This window comes from Saccostrea cucullata, unplaced genomic scaffold (assembly GCF_032062105.1).
Source record: "Saccostrea cucullata isolate Sc308-1 unplaced genomic scaffold, CSIRO_AGI_Scuc_v1 ctg3270, whole genome shotgun sequence".
Taxonomy (NCBI): Eukaryota; Metazoa; Mollusca; class Bivalvia; order Ostreida; family Ostreidae; genus Saccostrea; species Saccostrea cuccullata.
The window spans coordinates 31,120-50,172 of NW_026936178.1; the positions used below are offsets into that span (position 1 = coordinate 31,120).

General features: G+C 32.4%; 1 protein-coding gene and 1 pseudogene across 1 annotated transcript; both read left to right on the forward strand.

The window, feature by feature from the left end:
* Positions 1-1,738: 1,738 nt before the first annotated feature.
* On the forward strand, positions 1,739-9,968 carry LOC134244952 (tetraspanin-18-like). Its single transcript, XM_062727210.1, has 8 exons — positions 1,739-1,884; positions 2,914-3,034; positions 3,131-3,291; positions 5,418-5,492; positions 5,740-5,847; positions 6,081-6,284; positions 7,315-7,398; positions 9,457-9,968. The coding sequence occupies exons 1-8, from the start codon at positions 1,825-1,827 to the stop codon at positions 9,547-9,549; spliced, it is 906 nt and encodes a 301-aa protein (XP_062583194.1). The 5' UTR covers positions 1,739-1,824; the 3' UTR covers positions 9,550-9,968.
* Positions 9,969-10,244: 276 nt separating this feature from the next.
* On the forward strand, positions 10,245-19,048 carry LOC134244949 (tetraspanin-18-like; annotated as a pseudogene).
* Positions 19,049-19,053: the final 5 nt, after the last annotated feature.

Consider the following 19,053-nt stretch of genomic DNA (forward strand, 5'->3'; position numbering starts at 1 on the left):
ATATATTGTTAACAAATCGATGAATTTACTTGAACACTTTCAATATTTCTAATTCTACTATCACATTTTTTTAAGAGTTTGACAACAGAAAAAAACATCTTGTTCTTGTTGCTGTTTCTTATTGTTTCTGATTCATTCTGCTAAAAAGGTGCCGGAAATACCAAGCTCATATTAGAAGTCACTGGGGAAAAAAAGATTGCACCATTTTTTCACTTTAAAATGTGGACTTGTCTCATGGTAAATACAGTTAACTTTATTTTAAATTCATGTTGACGTACATTTGAACCTAATGAAGCCTGCATGGATTCCTCGCTGGTCAAATAAATAACTGATGGGGTATGTTGTTATTGTTGCAAAATGCAAGATTCTTGAGAATAAATCAAAGTGAAATGTAAAGATAGCAAACAATGATCAAGCTCAGAAGTCCTGCAATTCAATACAAATTAAAATCAGAGGTTTGTTCAGGTACCATCAAGGAGTAAGCATTCCCATCGACTGGTCACACCCGTAGTGTTTTCCTTGTCAAAACAAACCGCAAATTTCTAAATAATACAGTGGAAAGGGGCTTAATAATGTTATGATAAATGTCAGTCCCCATTCGACTTGATGGATTGAATTTGCTGACAGGTGATTGTTTCAATAATAGAGTTTTTTTAACGAAACTGTTGCTGTGATTTTCAACACTGAACACATCGACGACGTAATATCAATTAAAAATATGTACTTATATACATTAATATGTCAATCAATACAACATATCCTGGTGAACTTCAAATAAAAGACTGCACAAAGTCTGACATAGCTATTTCATATTTAGATATTTTGGTACAAAAAGACTTTAAAGATAACCTAAAAATTTAAAATATTAATGATAAACGTGCTGATTTCAAACCTTCTATTATCAACTGTTCATACTTATGTACATGTATCCTCATCAAATGCATTCTGGGTTTTATGTCTCCCATTTGATTTGTTATGTAAGAGCAAGCTCTAAATCGATAATTTTTTTAATCGAGACAAACTAATAAGTTGGTGAATTAGTATATCAGCATTCTAGTTTTAAGTCATCATTTCGTAAGTTCCATGGACCATACAATGACCATCTTAAAATGTTGTTGTTACTTTACCATTGACGTCTTTTCTAGCAAAATATCCAAACATGAAACAGATGTGTCCCACTCTGTTGTATCTTTATATAGAATTCAAAGGAATATAGCTTATCAACGTAGGGATATTCAGTAATTTTCACTGATAAATTTACATGCATAAAACGGGCATGTTGGTTTATACATTATTAGAAACAGTTGTACTTTATCCAAGTTCCTTTGATTATTATGAAATTGAAATGTTAAAATTCTTCTTCATGTTCTTATATATGATGTTCAAAAAATAAAGGAATATCTATGTGACTAGAAAAACGGTTGCGGCTACCGTCCCTTTATTTACTTTTTTGCAATGTGTGTTGCTAAAACATTTATCTATCAAACGTTTTATTAAAATGATCTTGCTGGGATTTTGATAAATGGTGCATTACTGGATAAAGGTAGATAACGTGTCTTAGGGAGATTGCCGGAAAATATGGCCAGCTTGACAGGATTTTCCTTCGGGGGGCTTTAATGGAGGGTTTTATGTTTGATGTTACACGTACTCGTCTTTACTTAAACCAATAACAAGGTCCTTGTATTCCATCGATTAAAAATCTGAAGAAATAATCTTAAGTTGTCTTTCTCGCCTATGGCACCATGATAAGAAAATATGTTGATATTTTTCTTATTTTAAACTTTCTTTACTTTCTAGAAGAAACGATGCATTAAAAGTGAAACAATGTCGATTGTAAAAACATGTGGACGTCAAATCATTTTACTTATCAATGGATTATTTGGGGTTTGTACCGAGTTTTTAATTTTTTGTATATATAAAACACCTTTCATTTATTATTACTGAGTATGAAAACGGATGGAGTGCTGAAACAAGGCATTTTAATTGTAAAAAAAAAAAAAAAAAAAAAAAAAAGAATGTACTGATATTAAAATTTTACTCAACTTCAATAGATAAAAGAAGCCAATACGATTGTAAAATTGTTGTGAAGAGATGAAACTCTAGAGAAAAGGACAACACGTTGTTTGAATAATTAGTGTAGATAACATACAGTGAATAATTGTTTTAAAAGAATAAAAATCCATGAACAGAACACAAAACAGGAACCGTCGGATATCTCAGGGATGCCTGTAGTTGAAATAAACATTCTTAGGAATAGGTTTGTATTTTTTAAAATGCACCAGAAAACATATTTAATTGTGTGGCTCATTATGTCAAACACTTTTATAAAATTATACTTGTTCACACGAGATTAAAATACCCGTAAAAAATACCATAGTATGAGATTTTATTTGAATGTTTAATGACAATAACCATATCTGAGAAAAGTCAAGAAAATATATACATTGTGTATTTTCCAAATTTAAATGTAAAACTCAAATCTTATCTAAGCTCTTTCGCCACATGCAGACTCATCGGTAGATAATGATCATTATTACAAACCATCTGATGAGGGCGAAAGAGTTTAAAGTATAACCTTTTAATTCATAAATTTATTTTTTTTAACTCCTTGATGTATTAGAACAAAATATTTTGTTCAATACTGTTCTAGTTAATACATTATTTAACTGAATGCATCTTGTTGACATGAGTTTTAAGGAGTGAATCTAAAGCATTTATCAACTATAAGCAGCTGCAACATCAGTTTCTCTAATCAGAAGCAAATTACTTGCATATCTACCTAAACAGGAAAAGTTGCGTAAGACGTATTAGTAGAGGTATCTTATTTTAATAGAAAAAATATTTGTTAAAGGTATGTGTAATCATTTTTTTCTTTACAGTTTTACATTTTTACAATCAATGAATTTGTTTTAGCTGGTTGGACTGGTGTGCTTTGTGGGAGGAATGTTTGTGAAGTACGGATCTGACGACCTCAAATCCATGTTACCACAGTTGATGAACGAACTCGTAAAGAAGGTAGAACCAATCTTAAAAGGTATCAGAATGCAGTAAGAGTTTTTAATAACCGTGCATGTTCAAGAATTTTACAGATAACCTGACAGACTGGAATCTTAATTTCTAATTGTTGCAGCTACCCACAAATCATCGTCGGATTTTCTGGATAACCTTGACCTTGAAAAGTTGCTAGGTGACGCTGCTGTTGTTTTCATTGTGTTTGGTGCTATTTTGCTCTTTATTGTTTTTTGGGGTTGCTATGGTATCAGCTGCAAATCTAAGTGTGCCCTTTATATGGTAAGTATATCTTAGATAATATTTATCTTAAAGTTATCGATAACCAAAGAGGATTATTTTTTTCATATATAATACATACTACTAGTATGACATACTATACAGATATCATATGACATTTAGCTTGGCCTTTTCGCATTATTGAATCTTTAATGAATTTATAACAATTTATATGACCACATTTCATCTCATAGTTTCATTGTGAGAAGCTGGAAAACAAGGACTATTCGAGACACTGCATGTAAAATGAATGGTAAAGAATCAGTAAACTAGAGTGAAATTATATGCTTCATTCAAGCTGCTGTAAAACTCGTTAAGAATCCCAAAGAAATATTCACTGAAATATGTAACATTTACGGAAACCAGTGTCTATTTTATAGACAAATGAGCAGGTGGATTTAAATGCTAAACCATTGTATAATGGGCATCAAAAATGGGTACCGTCCTTGCCAACAAAAATTATAACAACTCATGTACTGTTTGCTAATTTTCAACAAATAATCACTGGTGATGTATGATTCACTTTGAGACACATGGCAAATTTGATAGACATCATTTCGGGAATAGTTCACACTGTATTAAAGACACGTTTGACAGTAAAAAAGCTTGGTATTCAAAGGTCACCTTATGTTTTGAAAAATAAGTGAAAACGACAGCATGTAAGAATATCTAAACAATTATTTCAAAAAATGAAAAATTGTAGTTATCCATGTTTGTTTGTTTGAAATTCAAACAGAGTTTTACTTGAATCTATTGCATAAAACCCCGAAACAAAATTTACAATAAGACGTACTTGACAAAAACAGCAAAGGTCTGATAAGAGCAAAGAATTGCAAGAGCACAAAGACAGTTTTATATGCAATTTTCTTAAATATTAGTGGTCTTGTTGCTAAAAATAGTATTCGGAGAGGCAGTTTAATTTCGAGAAGGGACTAGAAATATTTTTTTTTGCAAAAAAAATCGAAAGGTTAATGAGAGGAAGGAACCAGAATCAGGAATCCACTACATTAATTTTCTTCATGACAGCGTCCAAACCCGCACGCCATGAAGAGTAAAGGAGTTTTTGGGTGAACAGAAAGTGAATTTTTTTCACACTTACAATATTCGTCAGAGCTTTCGCCTTTTTACTTGTTTCATTTTCCAAACTTGAAAAAAACACCTTTCAAAACGGAGAAACTAGTCCAGGAAATAATAAGATCTGCCCTTTTCCAGTATACTAAGGGTCATACCCAGAAATGAGTTCTAAAAACAATCAGAAGTTGTATAAAAAATTTTATCAACATGGGTTTTAGTTGAAAGAGAATATTAAGTCAAATTATGAAGACTAAATCATTGAAAAGCGTGTTTTGCTTCTTTCTGAGCACTGAGGACATTATTTATTGAACAGCCCTCGTATTTCATTAGAATGATGATTTTAGTATTGCTAAGCGATCAATGTTCAACCTAGTTTCGTGACTTGTTTTGTATTTTTAAAATAGATAAAAATTCGTATTCATTAAATTACAAGTTTATCAATGTGCATAAAATTTAGCTTCGAATATAATAATGCTAATCAGCAACAAATCGAGAGCTCTTTCTGAATTTATGGTAGTAGAAAAATACAATGATATACGATAATCAAACATATACACTGGTGAGCAATACAATACGAAGATAACGAACAATCAACCTACTGAAACAATATACTGTGAAATCACTAATTTTCGTGGGGGTTTAATTTTCGTTGTTTTCGTGGTATTAAGAGACCCATGAATTCATGTCCACCACGAAATGTAAATGTTCATATGCACAACTACTGAAAGGTTCTTCATCCACGAAATCAAATCCCCACGAACCAACGTTTTTTCCTTCAACCACGAAAATTTGACCCCACGAAAATATGTGATTTTACAGTAAACTGGAGCAGAGCAAACAAGGACCTCTATCAACATCAATGGTGGATCAGAGGCCAGGGAGGAGTGAGCATCTCCCGTCGACCCTCACATCTGGCCTGCCTCCATGTCATGATTCATATATTTATCAAACCCAGAATTTTTTCTGTTTCAGTTTCATTTGTGATACGTTTATTGCTGACCAACGACAAAATATCTTGCTGCATTTGTGGTGACGTTCACTTGTTTATTTTGTAGTATGGCTTACTGCTCGTCATTATTTTGATTGGTCAGACTGTTTGTGCAGTACTGGTTACTCAGAAAAGAGACTTGGTAATAATAACGTTATGTTCCAAAATTAAGGTTAAAACTTCATTCATGAAGTAACGGATTCATTTTACATATTATTACGTAATTAATTAATAGAGTAGAATTTGATTACACTTACATGGATAATATTCCTTTTTGACTAATAGCATAAGTAAAGTATAATCTATTGCACATTACTCGTATTTTTGAAAAATATATATAAGTAGAGATAGAAACTATTTTCTAACTCTATATGTCTGCCATTAAAAAGATCAATGACAAGCTGAAGCCACAGTTACGGACTTCATTGAAGTCTTATTATATGGGTGACCACGCAATGGACGCCATCAGTGTTCTCTGGAATGCCATCATGTTAAAGGTATGTATATTTCTCTGGAGTGTCATCATGTTAAGGGTAATGTTTATGGCATAAAGTACGCAATTTATGAATTTATAATTGCGAAATAAAAATTGGGAACAATACAAGTGCAAAATGAGTTTTTCGGAAAAGTAAATAAATTGTTCCCCATGTCAGTTACTCATAATATTTAATTATCAAAATCCTTATGATCTCGGAGCTTATAAATATTAAACAAACGTACAATTTTTCAGTTTTCCTGTTGTGGAGTTGACAGCTATGATGATTTTACTGGCGGAGTATGGAATAGGACACCTACAGCTGATATTGTTCATAATGGTTCACAACTGGAAACGCCCCTAATGTGCTGCACAGACGCTGAAAGGTCAAAGTCGACCAATAATTGGTGGAGGTGTGCCACGCAACCGTTAACGCGGCAAAAATCAAATTTCGAGAAGGTAAGCATAGAAGGAGCAAACAGTATTTGACTTTTGTGTTTGTTAAGTTTTTGCTAGAATTTAATTATATATTTTCAAATCTTGATTTTTGTGTTCCGCTGTTTAATTAAATAAATAATCAAATAAATAATAATTAAATAAATGAATAAATTCCAACAATTTTTTGGAATTCTCATGGGTACCAATTGCGCTCCTTTATTAGCAGACCTATTTTTGCATTTATATAAAGCACAATTTATGCGAAATCTTATGGGTGAAAAGAAGAAAACACTTGCTATGGCCTTCAACTCGACATTTAGATATATAGACGACGTTTTGTCAATTAAAATGGCAATTTCATTTCCTATGTCGATACGATATATCCTGGTGAGCTTGAGATAAAAGATACATAAGAGTCTGACACATCTATTTCATACTTGGATATTTTACTTGAAAAAGACTTAATGGTATTCCAACAACCAAGCTATATGATAAACGTGATGAATTTAACTTCCCTTACTTATGTAGCATTATAGCTTCTTCACCTGCATACCGAGTTAATATATCTCAGTTGATTCGATACACAAAAACATGCTCTACGTATGAACAATTTCTAAATTCTATGGTCGAAACAATTACCTTGTCAGATAGTACAGTTTATCATTGAGTCAAAAGCTGAATTTTTCATACTTTTTGTTAGTCCATTATTTATACACTTTTCCGCTATTTCCCGATCATGACAAGGAGCACATGGCGGGTGTGACCGTTTGGCATGGGATGCTCACTCCTCAGTGGCACCTGATCCTACCTCTGATGCATTGTAGGTCCTTGTTTGCTCTGCTCCTATTTTATATCGTTTTATGGACTTTGATATGAATACTGTTCGTTATTTCCATATCCTTCATGGTGTTACTTTGTTAGTAAATTAATGAGTATGTAAATTAAATTAAAACATCTATCATATATGTAACAGAAAATGATTAACGTGTGTATTTGATGTTAGAGGTTTTGAAATTAAATTTGAATCGCACTCACCCTTTTGACTTTCCAGAGTTGTTATGATGAAGTGTGGAGGTATCTAGAGAAGTATGTCAACATTGTAGTGGGGTGTGTCGGCGGACTAATAGGCCTGGAGGTTTGTTATGTTGCTTCTTTTCGTATTCAGACAATGAAAATTACAAACATGTGTTAAAAGAAAACCAAAAAAACTCTACTATGTAGAGAAAAAAAATCAAAGTAGATAAACAGGGTAACCAAAAGATATAGAAGAATCAAAACAAGATGTTATTTTAATTGCTGATGCCCCCATACGTTTCTCGAAGTAAGCTAAGCTCCAAGGTCAAGAGATCGAAAATGTAAAGAAAGGACTTATATTAAAAATAACTAGGAACTATAAAGCCTAAATACATACTGTTCAACAGACATGACCACAGTTTACTTTTCCAATGAGGATCTAATTTCTAGGTCAATGTAAATTAATGGGCAAAATCGTTGCTTTCCCAGAAAGGTCAAACGCCAATACCAAAAGGTAAAATATATGCACATCCAAATAAAAATCTTGTTAAAAGAAAAACATTTGAAATGTTAGAGCTATTTCTCCTACCAATCAAAGTTATGGACAAGATAAGAGTTTATTGCGGATAAACAGATTAACATACAGTTAGAAGGACGGACACAATCTGTTGTTTTTATGCCCCCGTAAATGAAGTTTCGGGGGTATATAGTTTTTGTTGTGTCAGTCTGTCTGTCTCTCTGTCTGTCACTCTGTCTCTCTGTTTGTCTGTTTGTCCGCAAAAACTTTAACCTTGTCCATAACTTTTGATTTAGTGGAGCTGTGAATTTCATATTTCACATGTTTATTTCCTGTGACAAGACCTTTCTTTGGGTACCACCAAATTTGACCTTTTGAACTTGACCTTAGAATTTGACCCACTTTTACACAAAAAATTCAAATTTTTACTTTGGCCAGAAGTTTTGAACAGTACCGGGTAGATACCAGGACATTAATATTTCATATATGTATATTTGTGGCAAGACCTTTTACTGGATACCACAAACCTTGACCTTTTGACCTTGACCCTGGAGATTTACGTACTAATGAAAAAAAACCTTAACCTTGGCAATAACTTTTAAACATTAAGAGCTAGAACTTTCATACTTCACGTATGTAATCCTTGTAAGAAGACACTTATTGGATACCAAGAGCTTTGACCCTTTGACTTTGACCTTGGAGTTTGACCTCCTTTTAAAAAATAAACCTTGACCATATCTTTTAAAGGATAATAGCCAGTGCTTTCATACTTTACATATTTAATCCTTGTGACAAGACCTTTTATTTGATATCAAGACCTTTGACCCTTTGACCTTAACCTTAGAGTTTGACCTACTTTTAAAAAATCTTAACCTGGGCCATAACTTTTGAACGGTAAGGGCTAGAGCTTCCATGCTTCACATATGTATTCTTTATAGCAAAAGCATTTATTGAATATCAATAATCTCGACCTTTTGACCTTGACCTTGGAGATTGTTGGACTTATGAAAAAACATTGACCTTGGCAATAACTTTTGAAAAGTAAGGGCTAGGACTTTAATACTTCACATATGTAATTCTTGTGACAAGACCTTTCATTCAATACCAATAACCTTCTATTATAATCTTTTTTACCTTGGCCATAACTTTTGAATGGTTAGGGCTAGGGCTTCCATACTTCAATGTGATCTTTGTGAAAAGATCTTTCATTGGATACCAATAACCTTGACCTTCTAACCTTGATCTTGAAGATTTCTGTACTTATGAAAAAACTTTAGCTTGACATAACTTGGGAACAGATGGTGATAGGGCTTTCATGTTCTACAATTGTATTTCCAGTTAGGAGACCCTACTTTGGGTACCAATATATTAAATTTGCATTTAAGAAAACTTTAATCTTCACTGTTGCCATACTGGGGCATCAGTGTTTCACAAACACATCTTGTTGTATGTAATGTTAGCAAGAATTTAGTCAATATAAAAATTTTATTGTTTAAATAAATTCCAAGAAATTTATTGAATTCTCAATGTAGAAAAAAAATGTGTTATTCTTGTTTTAAAAAAGGAAATAATTGCAATTTTTTAAAGGAAATAGCAACCATTTCAATCCAAATGTACTTGCATAGCAAAATTGATTCAGAGTAATTTTGGTTTTTCTTATAGCTTGTGCTTGCTTTCTTTGCGATATACATCGCCAAGGGTATGGACAAAAAGAATAAAGTGGACTCAGAGAAAGGCAGAAAGAGAAAGAAATAATTCTTGCTTTGTACATGCGCAGCATTTAAAATAAATGTATATATGTTACTTAAATTTATACATGGAGAAATATGATTCCAAATGACCAACACTGGATGAATTCTCTACAGTGAATTTCAGAAAGAAAAAGAAATATTTTTGTAATTCCTTACTGATCTTTTTTATTTATTTATATTTGGACAGCATGAAACTTTATAAGATCTATATGTTATTTGGAATAACGATTTTTTGTTTGTTTCGTATTAAAGAATTAAATAAATGTTGTTTCAATCGATATGTTCATTTGCTACGAATCAGTTTGAGTGATGAATGGATAAGCCAAAATAAAAATTACAGTTAAAAGTCAGTTTGTAGGAATGGCCTGGCTGCTAATTTGAATGTATGCTATTAAAATATTGAAAAATATTAGAATGACACAAGGGGTACATATTTCTTTGTTATTTTTATGTTTGGGAAATTACTTTCTTTGTAAATTTGGTTCTTTGGCTTTCTTGCAATGTGCCACAAGAAGGACAGATTTGGACGAATGGTGCTAAAGGAAAAATTACAAAATTCAGCACACTGAACGAAATTCCCAATCATCTACAAGTAACAACTCTGCTCCCTACGATGGCTAATTTAAAGTGACTAAGTCATCGCTTTATACAGTACTAGTAATTAATCAAATGTATGTATTTGATAGCCTATCTGTACCTATGAGTTGGATGTAAGGATGTAACATAAAATGGACACAGCGGTTAAAAAGCCATTTAAATCAAAGGAGATTGGTTTACTAAGGAATTAACTTATGTATCTTCAGCAACCAAGTCGATCAAATGTGCTTTAATAATTCTTATCTCATTACAAACGGTAAGTAAATAAATTAATTCTCATAATGGTAATGATATTTTTCACATATTTGTGCAATTGACAAATTTTAATCAAGGCTATAAAAATATTTATTTCCTATTTTATCTTCTGAGTAATTTTGTGATGGAAACATTGACAAAAAAATCTTAAGAACATTGCCCAGAATTGAAAAAAAGGAATTTTGTGATTAATGTCAACAGTTTCATTGGAAGACTTCATATAAGAGGATTTTAATTTCAAGGTAAAGTGAAGAACTTAATGTCAACATTTATTTAATGACATAAAACTTTCAAATGGAACAACTTTTTTTTTCTCGAGAAATAAAAGTTTTTATTATACGGAGGTATTATTGATGATATATAATAATTGATATTTAGCTGATCGGAGTGGGTTGCTGTGTGGCGTGTCTGTTTGTCAGATTTGACAAGGTGTACATCAAGCGACTCATACTTCACTACCTCGCACCTGTCAGAGCTGGCCTTACGGAGATACAGCTAGTCAGTGGTGAGTCAACCCTCAACTGGACAGGTGTACATGTAGTCAATATCAAGCAATATAAGATCAAGCAGTATAAGATTTTTTTTTATTTAACTATACACTTTTGATATATGAGCTATATGCCTTAAAATGCATCAATTCAAAATATGGGGGAATATATAAATATTGCATGTAGTTGAGTGTAACATTGAAAATATTGTCAACCGAGGCGCAGCCGAGGTTTGAAAAAATGTTACATCAACTTGCAATATTTATTATATTATACTGACTGTTTTATACAAATACATATTACAGTGAACCGTGCGCGCATAAATTCAACGCAGTCGCTATTTTTTGCAATACCACCCGTCGTCAAGCAATGTTGACTGTTGCTACGCAGGAGGGCGTGGCTTCATTGTTCAGCGGGTAGTAGTGTTTTTTATCAAATGTTTCTCGACGAATCAGGTTCAAGTAATTTACATGAAAGTATAATATATACTATTATCAACCATAAAAAGCAGTGTAATCATAATAAACTAAGATTTCTATTCATTTTTTAATCGTTGTAGATGTATATGTGTATTTATAAACCGTAACATTTATACATAGTACATGTAGTCTAGAAAAAAACTACATATTGATCTTAAGATGTATCAAACTTTGCAAATGTTGAAAATATTTTGAAACAAATTGGTCATAAACATACTTCTTGCATATGAAAAAAACGTGATTTTTTTCAGATACGGAAAATTACAGAAATATAATCAGATCGTATGACACAACCGAGGTTCTGCAGGGTTTATCATTGGTGCTTCTCATTACTACTTTTGTTTTACTCCTTCCGGTTCTATTCGGTATTTCCGGTCTCTTCAGCAACAAATTATGGCTTATAGCAACTGTACGTAAGCCATTTTAAAAATGATATTTTTCAAATTTTGGGGATTGCATATTGATAGAAACAGATTGAATATTCATATTTCCCCTAAATTTCTTGTAGTATATCGTGATTACAGGAATCCTTGTTGTGGCCAAAACCGCTCTCATCATCACTTCCTCGCTACGAGCGGATTTAGTAAGTACCCTATTGAACTAAGTTAATTAGACTGATTTCTAAATCTTAAATTTAATTGGAGGATTATGAAGCATCAAGAAGGAGTACCAACACTGCGACTTGTGACAAGAAAACTTCTTTTTATTCATGTGTAAATATATAACATATTTTAAGAAATGCATCTCTGTTTTTTATGATAACTATCGACCTTGTTTTTTTGAATGTTTGTTTGTTTCCAGGTTAAGGGGTGGATAAGAGACCCTCTTATGACGTCATTACAATCCCGATACCGGGGGGACCTAGCCAGGGATTCTGTCTCTGTCACCTGGAATATGGCCATGATCAAGGTAAGGTTTATCTCAGGTTCAATAGACTTTAATTCAATTTCAATTTATTTAAGGTTAATAAAGAGATTTTTCTCGAAGGAAAGTACTCTAGATTGAAGTTATCTAATATAGTGGCTTAATTTTCATTTGTGGTATTATAAAAAGATAACATCAATATGTATACCCTGCCTTTTCACTCAAAGAATTATTAAGTGTAATCTATATAAATAAAATCAACAAAACGAAGCAAAAAAAATAATAATAATAAACTTCCTTTACCAGCTGTGTAGATGAATCATACATCTTGCTTGCTTACTTTCAGTTTTCTTGTTGTGGCGTGGACAGTGGTAGAGATTTCGAGTTTTCGCGATTCAGTCGAGATTTGTAAGCAACTTACAAACGCCTTTAGTTTGTTGCAACAGTGCATCAAGGACGACAAGCTTTGAGTCACTGATTCACTGTATGTGTGCTGTGTATTCGCTGTGTATTCACTGCAGTTATTCCTTATAAGACATGCCTAAAACTAATAAAAAACAGTATTCTAAGAATCAAGCTGGTAACATTAATACCCCAAACAGAGGACTTGGAGGTGGAAATAAACGTTTCAGGTGCGACCTCAGTGAGAGTGATACCTCCATGGCTAACTCTACAGGGCCCAACTTAGATCAAGATCTACATAAGTTAGACTCACTGCTCCACACTCTTTCTAAAGATGAAAACTTTACAAAAAGGGCTGTCTCTGTCATCTTAAATAACGATGTATTCAAAACACATATTTCTGATGCACTACTGGAAAAGGTTTCCTCTCTACAGACACAGGTCGATAGACTAGAGTGGCAGGTAGACGACTTAGAACAATATTCTCGTCGAAACTGTGTAAAGATAACGGGTGTCAAAGAAAATGATGAGGAAAATACGGATGAGCTCGCACTTAATGTTATCAATAAGCTTATCCTTGCCCCAGAAAACCTATCGATTCCCATTGATAAGATTGATCGAACCCATCGTGTAGGCAAGCAGCAAGAGAACCGCCCCAGAGATATCATAGTGAAATTTACTTCATATCGAGACAAGGCACTTGTCTACGCAAATAAGAGTAATCTCAAAGAATACAACAAAAATGAAATGAATGAACACAAAATTTTCATAAATGAAGCCCTGACAAAACGACGAATGGGCCTCTTAATAAGCACAAAAAAACTGCTCAAAGACCAACTTGTCGAATCAGTGTGGACGTACGATGGAAAAATCATTGCGAAAACCCATGGCAAGAAAAGATGGACGATCACGCGATATTCGGACATCGAAAAATTAGAGGGCAACATTATGCGCGGCCCTCAAACCTCTACTCCAGTTGCGGCAGTGTTCAAATAAATACAAGACAACTTTGTGTCACACATACCTCTCTTCTCACTTGGATATAACTGGACTCCATCTTTCATAAGTTTCAGAAGTCTATTCTGCAATATCTTAAATGTATTATTTTTAGTAAGGGTTTTTCCCATACTAGGGTAAATACTTTTCTATAAATAGATGTTTACCTAAACACTATATTTTTGTATGGCTTAATACACCAAATCCCATACTGTACCTTTTTGTAAATGTGTTCTTACGTTCTCATACTCAGTTTACTGATACTCTTGTGTTTACAAGTCAAATTTGTGTTTTTTGTATATATGTTTTTTGTTCAGTTCGTATTTATTTCTTATGCGTTTTGTCTTATTCCAACCATACCGGTTTCATTTTTACTTTTATACACAGCATATCCGATGTGTGAATCCATGCCATCCAAATCAAATATATTGATTTTTGATACAAATGATTAAGGTGATTATAACTATTTTTAGGATGTCATGGATAAACTATCAGTTAGACTATTGTGTATGTTTAAATCTACATTTTCGTCGTATTATTATATATATACTATTAATATTAGGGTGCATAGAGACCAATCCTGGCCCCAGTTTTCTTAAAAGTAGCCATAGTAGCAAACCTTTAAGTATTGTCCATAACAATGTTTGTAGTCTACTACCAAAATTAGATATCATAACTTCAGAATTATCAACATATGATATTATTACCCTTAGTGAAACGCATTTAGATAATAGCATAAGTAATGAAAATATTTCAATAGAAGGATTTCACCCACCTATTCGAAAAGATAGAAATAGACATGGTGGCGGTGTTGCTATGTACATTTCGGACCAATTAGCTTACCATTTTCGAATGGATTTGTTAATTGATGGATTAGAAATTCTTTGGTCAGAAATACATAATGGCAACAAAAAAATTTTATTAGCTGTACTTTATAGGCCCCCATCTTCACTAGCTAGCTATTGGGACTTATTTAACTCAAATTTGGAAAAGGCACTTGAATGTAATCTCCCGATATTCCTACTAGGAGATTTTAATGTTAATGTTTCATCAAATCAAAGTAGCAGTTTCAAACTAATGCTACAAAAATTAAATTTAACAAATTTAATCGATTGTCCAACCAATTTTACAAAAACTGAGGGTACTTGTATAGATCTTATAATTACTAGCAATCCAACTTTGGTTGATAGTACATTTGTTTCAGCCCCATTTTGTAGTTCACATTCCCTTGTTGGACTGGACCTGAAATTCAATATACACAAACAATATGCATATAAGAGAGAAATTTTTGATCATAGTAATGCTGATTACAATAACCTCAATAATGATTTAGAAAATATAAATTGGGATTCAGAAGTTTTCAATACTACTGATGTAGATGAAATGTACTCTAATTTTACAGAAGTATTAACCAAAGGCATAGATAAACACATCCCTAAAAAAGTAATTACAATTCGACCAAAGGACAAAGTATTTATGAATAGTACAATTAGAAAATTGATGAGAAAACGAAATCGAATCCATCGTAAAGCTGTCAAATCAAAAAATCCACTTCACTGGGAAAAGTATAGATACCTTCGAAATCAGGTCATTGATGAAATTAGAATTTCTCGGCAAAATTATAACAAAAAACTTACAGAGCAGATAAATAAAACAATACCACCTGGTAAATGGTGGAGAATAGTGAAATCATTATCCAAACTAAACAATAAACATAAGCCAACACCTCCTCTTAAGGTCGATGGCCAAACAATGTTTCATCCCATAGACAAGGCCAATGCTATAAACAAATTCTTTACAAATATCTCTTGCATTAACGATGAGCCTGATTTACCACCCCAGGGACCAGGTCCCCCCTTACATCATATGGAAACAATTAGAATTACAGAAAATGAAGTCTTAGACCAGTTACAAATCATCAATACATGTAAGCCATCAGGTCCTGATGGTGTTTCACCTCGAATTTTAAAATCTACTGCACAATCAATCTACAAACCACTGACAAAATTATTTAATATATCACTAAACAATGGAACTCTTCCTAATATTTGGAAAATTGCCCAGGTTACTCCTGTTTATAAAAATAAAGGAAATGCAGATGATGTCAATAACTATAGACCAATATCAGTAACATCTGTTGTTTGCAAATTATTAGAAAAAATTATTGTCAAGCATCTGCACAACTATATACTTGAGAACGATATACTATATAAGTTCCAGTCTGCTTTTCAAACTGGCGACTCAACCAGTAATCAGTTGGTGGAAATCTATAATACAATTATATCCAATCTTGATAAGGGCCGAGATGTACGGTTTGTGTTTTGTGATATTTCTAAAGCATTTGATAGGGTCTGGCATAAAGGAATTGTATTTAAATTAAAGGAAATTGGAATATCAGATCAAATCCTAAATTGGGTCAAAAACTACTTAGTAGACAGAAGACAAAGAGTGGTCCTTGATGGTTATACATCAACTCTTAGACCAATTAGTGCAGGTGTCCCCCAAGGATCTGTTCTAGGTCCTTTTTTATTCTTATTATATATTAATGATATTTCTTCAAATTTAACAAATAATGTCCGCTTATTTGCTGATGATACTTCACTCTACATTATTGTTGATAATGACATTGTTAGTGCTGCAAACTCATTAACAAATGATTTAGAAAAGTTGGATCAGTGGTCAAAACAATGGAAAGTTGATTTTAACCCCAAGAAAACAGTGAATGTAAATTTTTCCAGAAAGCATTTTTCTCATCCCAATGTTAAATTTGGTTTAAATGGCCCCTTAATTGAGCCATCGGAAAATCACACACATTTGGGACTAAATTTTCAGTGTGATGCAAATTGGAAATCTCACATACAAATTACTTATGAAAAAGCATGTAAACGGTTAAATATTCTACGAATGTTAAAACATTCCCTTTGTCGAGACGCGCTAATAAAAATATATATGTCATTTATTAGACCAGTTTTAGAATATGGTGATGTTGTTTGGGATAATTGTAATGAAAAGGAGTCATCTTTATTGGAAGAAGTTCAAATTACTGCTGCAAGAATTATTACAGGAATGAGAGTGAACTCATCAAGATCACTTTTATATGATGAATTGGGTTGGAATACATTATCTGACAGAAGGAAAGTACATAAATTAATATTATTTTACAAAATTGTGTATGGGTTAGCACCACAGTACCTTCAAGATCTTCTAAGACCTTGTATTCCACCCCAAACCACATGACGTCATTACAATCCCGATATCCATTAAGAAACAATGACGGTCTTACTTTTCTTATTCCTCAGACGAGGACCACATCATATATGAATAGTTATTTCCCATCTACAATTAAATTATGGAATAGTTTACCGTACCATATTAGGAGTTTACCAACACTATCTTCTTTCATTAATGCTATTAAAAAGACTCATTATAGAACACCCAATAAACTTTTTAATCATGGAAATCGTAGTCAAAATATTATTCATTGTCAGCTAAGAAATAATGCTAGTAGTTTAAATGTTGATTTACAGAAAGATTATATAAGTGATAGCTCAAAATGTGAAAATTGTGATTTTCATATAGAAAATGCATATCATTTTTTCTTTGAATGCCCGTGTTATGTTGAGCAAAGAAACACTCTTTTTCACTGTATATCTAGTATAGACCTGCAAAATCCTATTCCTATTTCCCTTAATCTTTTATTATTTGGTGATAGTAGTATTTCATATGCAAAAAATATGAAATTATTTGATTGTGTTCACAATTATATATCACAAACCAAAAGGTTTCATAAATGAAGTGTAACTATGTAATACTTATTCCAGTTAATGTCTTAAGTTAAATACACATTCATTGCATGTTTATAAATTGCTGTAGTTCTCATTTTTTCGATTCAATTCATTTCCACATTTATAAACCGGTATTCATATGTTGTTTTTTTTTCCTTTTCTATCTTTACTCATGTATCTTTCTTTCCCCTATGTTCTATTTAAATTTGTGTCTGTATACAACTTATTGGTCATATATAAACCTGTTACTATATGTGTATTAATTAACCTTGTACCTTTGGAGAGGGCTCATATAGGCTATGCCTGCTGCCCAATCCAATTATGTATTTTACATAATAAAATATGTTCAAATCAAATCAAGCTTTGAGTCAGGCGCATGCGCAAAGTATCCCATTCAACGAGAAGACACTCATTATTTTGAGGTGAAATCACTCATTATTTTGAGGTGAAATCAAAGATACTTGTTACTTCATACTCTTCTAGTTTAAATGCAGATTACCTTTTCACAGAAATCACTCCTTGTGAAAAGTTGAAAACACATATTTTCAGAGAAAACCTACTTTCAGTAGAATGAATTAAACTTTTTAAAAATAATTTAATTATGAATAAATTTCCATAAAATATCAAGTGATGAGTGATGCTTTTCTTTTGAACTCATCTGACCTCTATCACATGTTTCATATATATTACGAATAAATCAGCAATTTTACTTTTTTTGGTTTTATATAGGGATGTTTGGAAAAAATCTGGAATTTTTTATCCCGGTACTCTGGGGAAATAATACTGTCCATTGTTGGCATTTGCACTGTACAGGTATTTGTCACTTTTTCATAAAATTTACTGAAATATTAACATTGTCAAATATTTGTAAAGTCCGATAATTTTTTTTCAGAGAGAGATATTATGTATCATTCGGGTAGTGGTTATTTCTTTAGACAGTCCAAAAAGCTAGTTTTATAGCTCGATAACGGATTTTCCTGTTTACTTATTATGACAAATCCAACAATATTCATTTTTCATTATGTTAATTTTATACGAGACCTCATATAGATATCAACAATTTTGATTCTTTGACCTTTGAGTTTGACCTACTTTCAACACTTTTTACCTTTTTTTTTAAACGGTAGGTTCCATAACTTTCTTATTTCACAGTTGTATATTCAATGATCCTTTCTTTTGATCTGTTGACATTGATCTAGGAGTTTAAGTTGCATTTGAGAGTCTTTAACCTTCTCCAAAGATTGTCATACGGGAGAAACAGTGTTTCACAAACGCACCTTTTTAATATTTTGTTAAAGAAATGACATACATGCCATCTCCGCATTCTGTTAACCTCATTAGTTGGGTAAAAAGGAGAAAATTATTCAGAATTGTTACCTACCTATCCGTAAACTTATATGGCTTCTTAATTTAGCATTTTTGTTAGTCAAAAAATATTCTTTTACATTGTCATTACAGGTGTTACAGGTGATTCTGGCCTGTGTCTATGTGGAACTCCTCAAGCGGGATAGAAAGGACCAGATAAGTCGGCAGTCCCGAACGTACAGAAAAGGAAGTGACTTTTTCTTCCCCTCAGTTACAGAAGAGTAGAATAAAACATTGAAAACTTCAAGTAAAGTTTGTATTTGCTCATTTTTCTGTA

Coding starts and splice junctions, on each gene's coding strand:
- LOC134244952 (XM_062727210.1), top strand. CDS start 1,825: ATGTCGATTGTAAAAACATGTGGACGTCAAATCATTTTACTTATCAAT. Junction 1,885..2,913: donor TTATCAATGGATTATTTGGG/GTTTGTACCGAG, acceptor AATTTGTTTTAG/CTGGTTGGACTGGTGTGCTT. Junction 3,292..5,417: donor CTAAGTGTGCCCTTTATATG/GTAAGTATATCT, acceptor TTTATTTTGTAG/TATGGCTTACTGCTCGTCAT.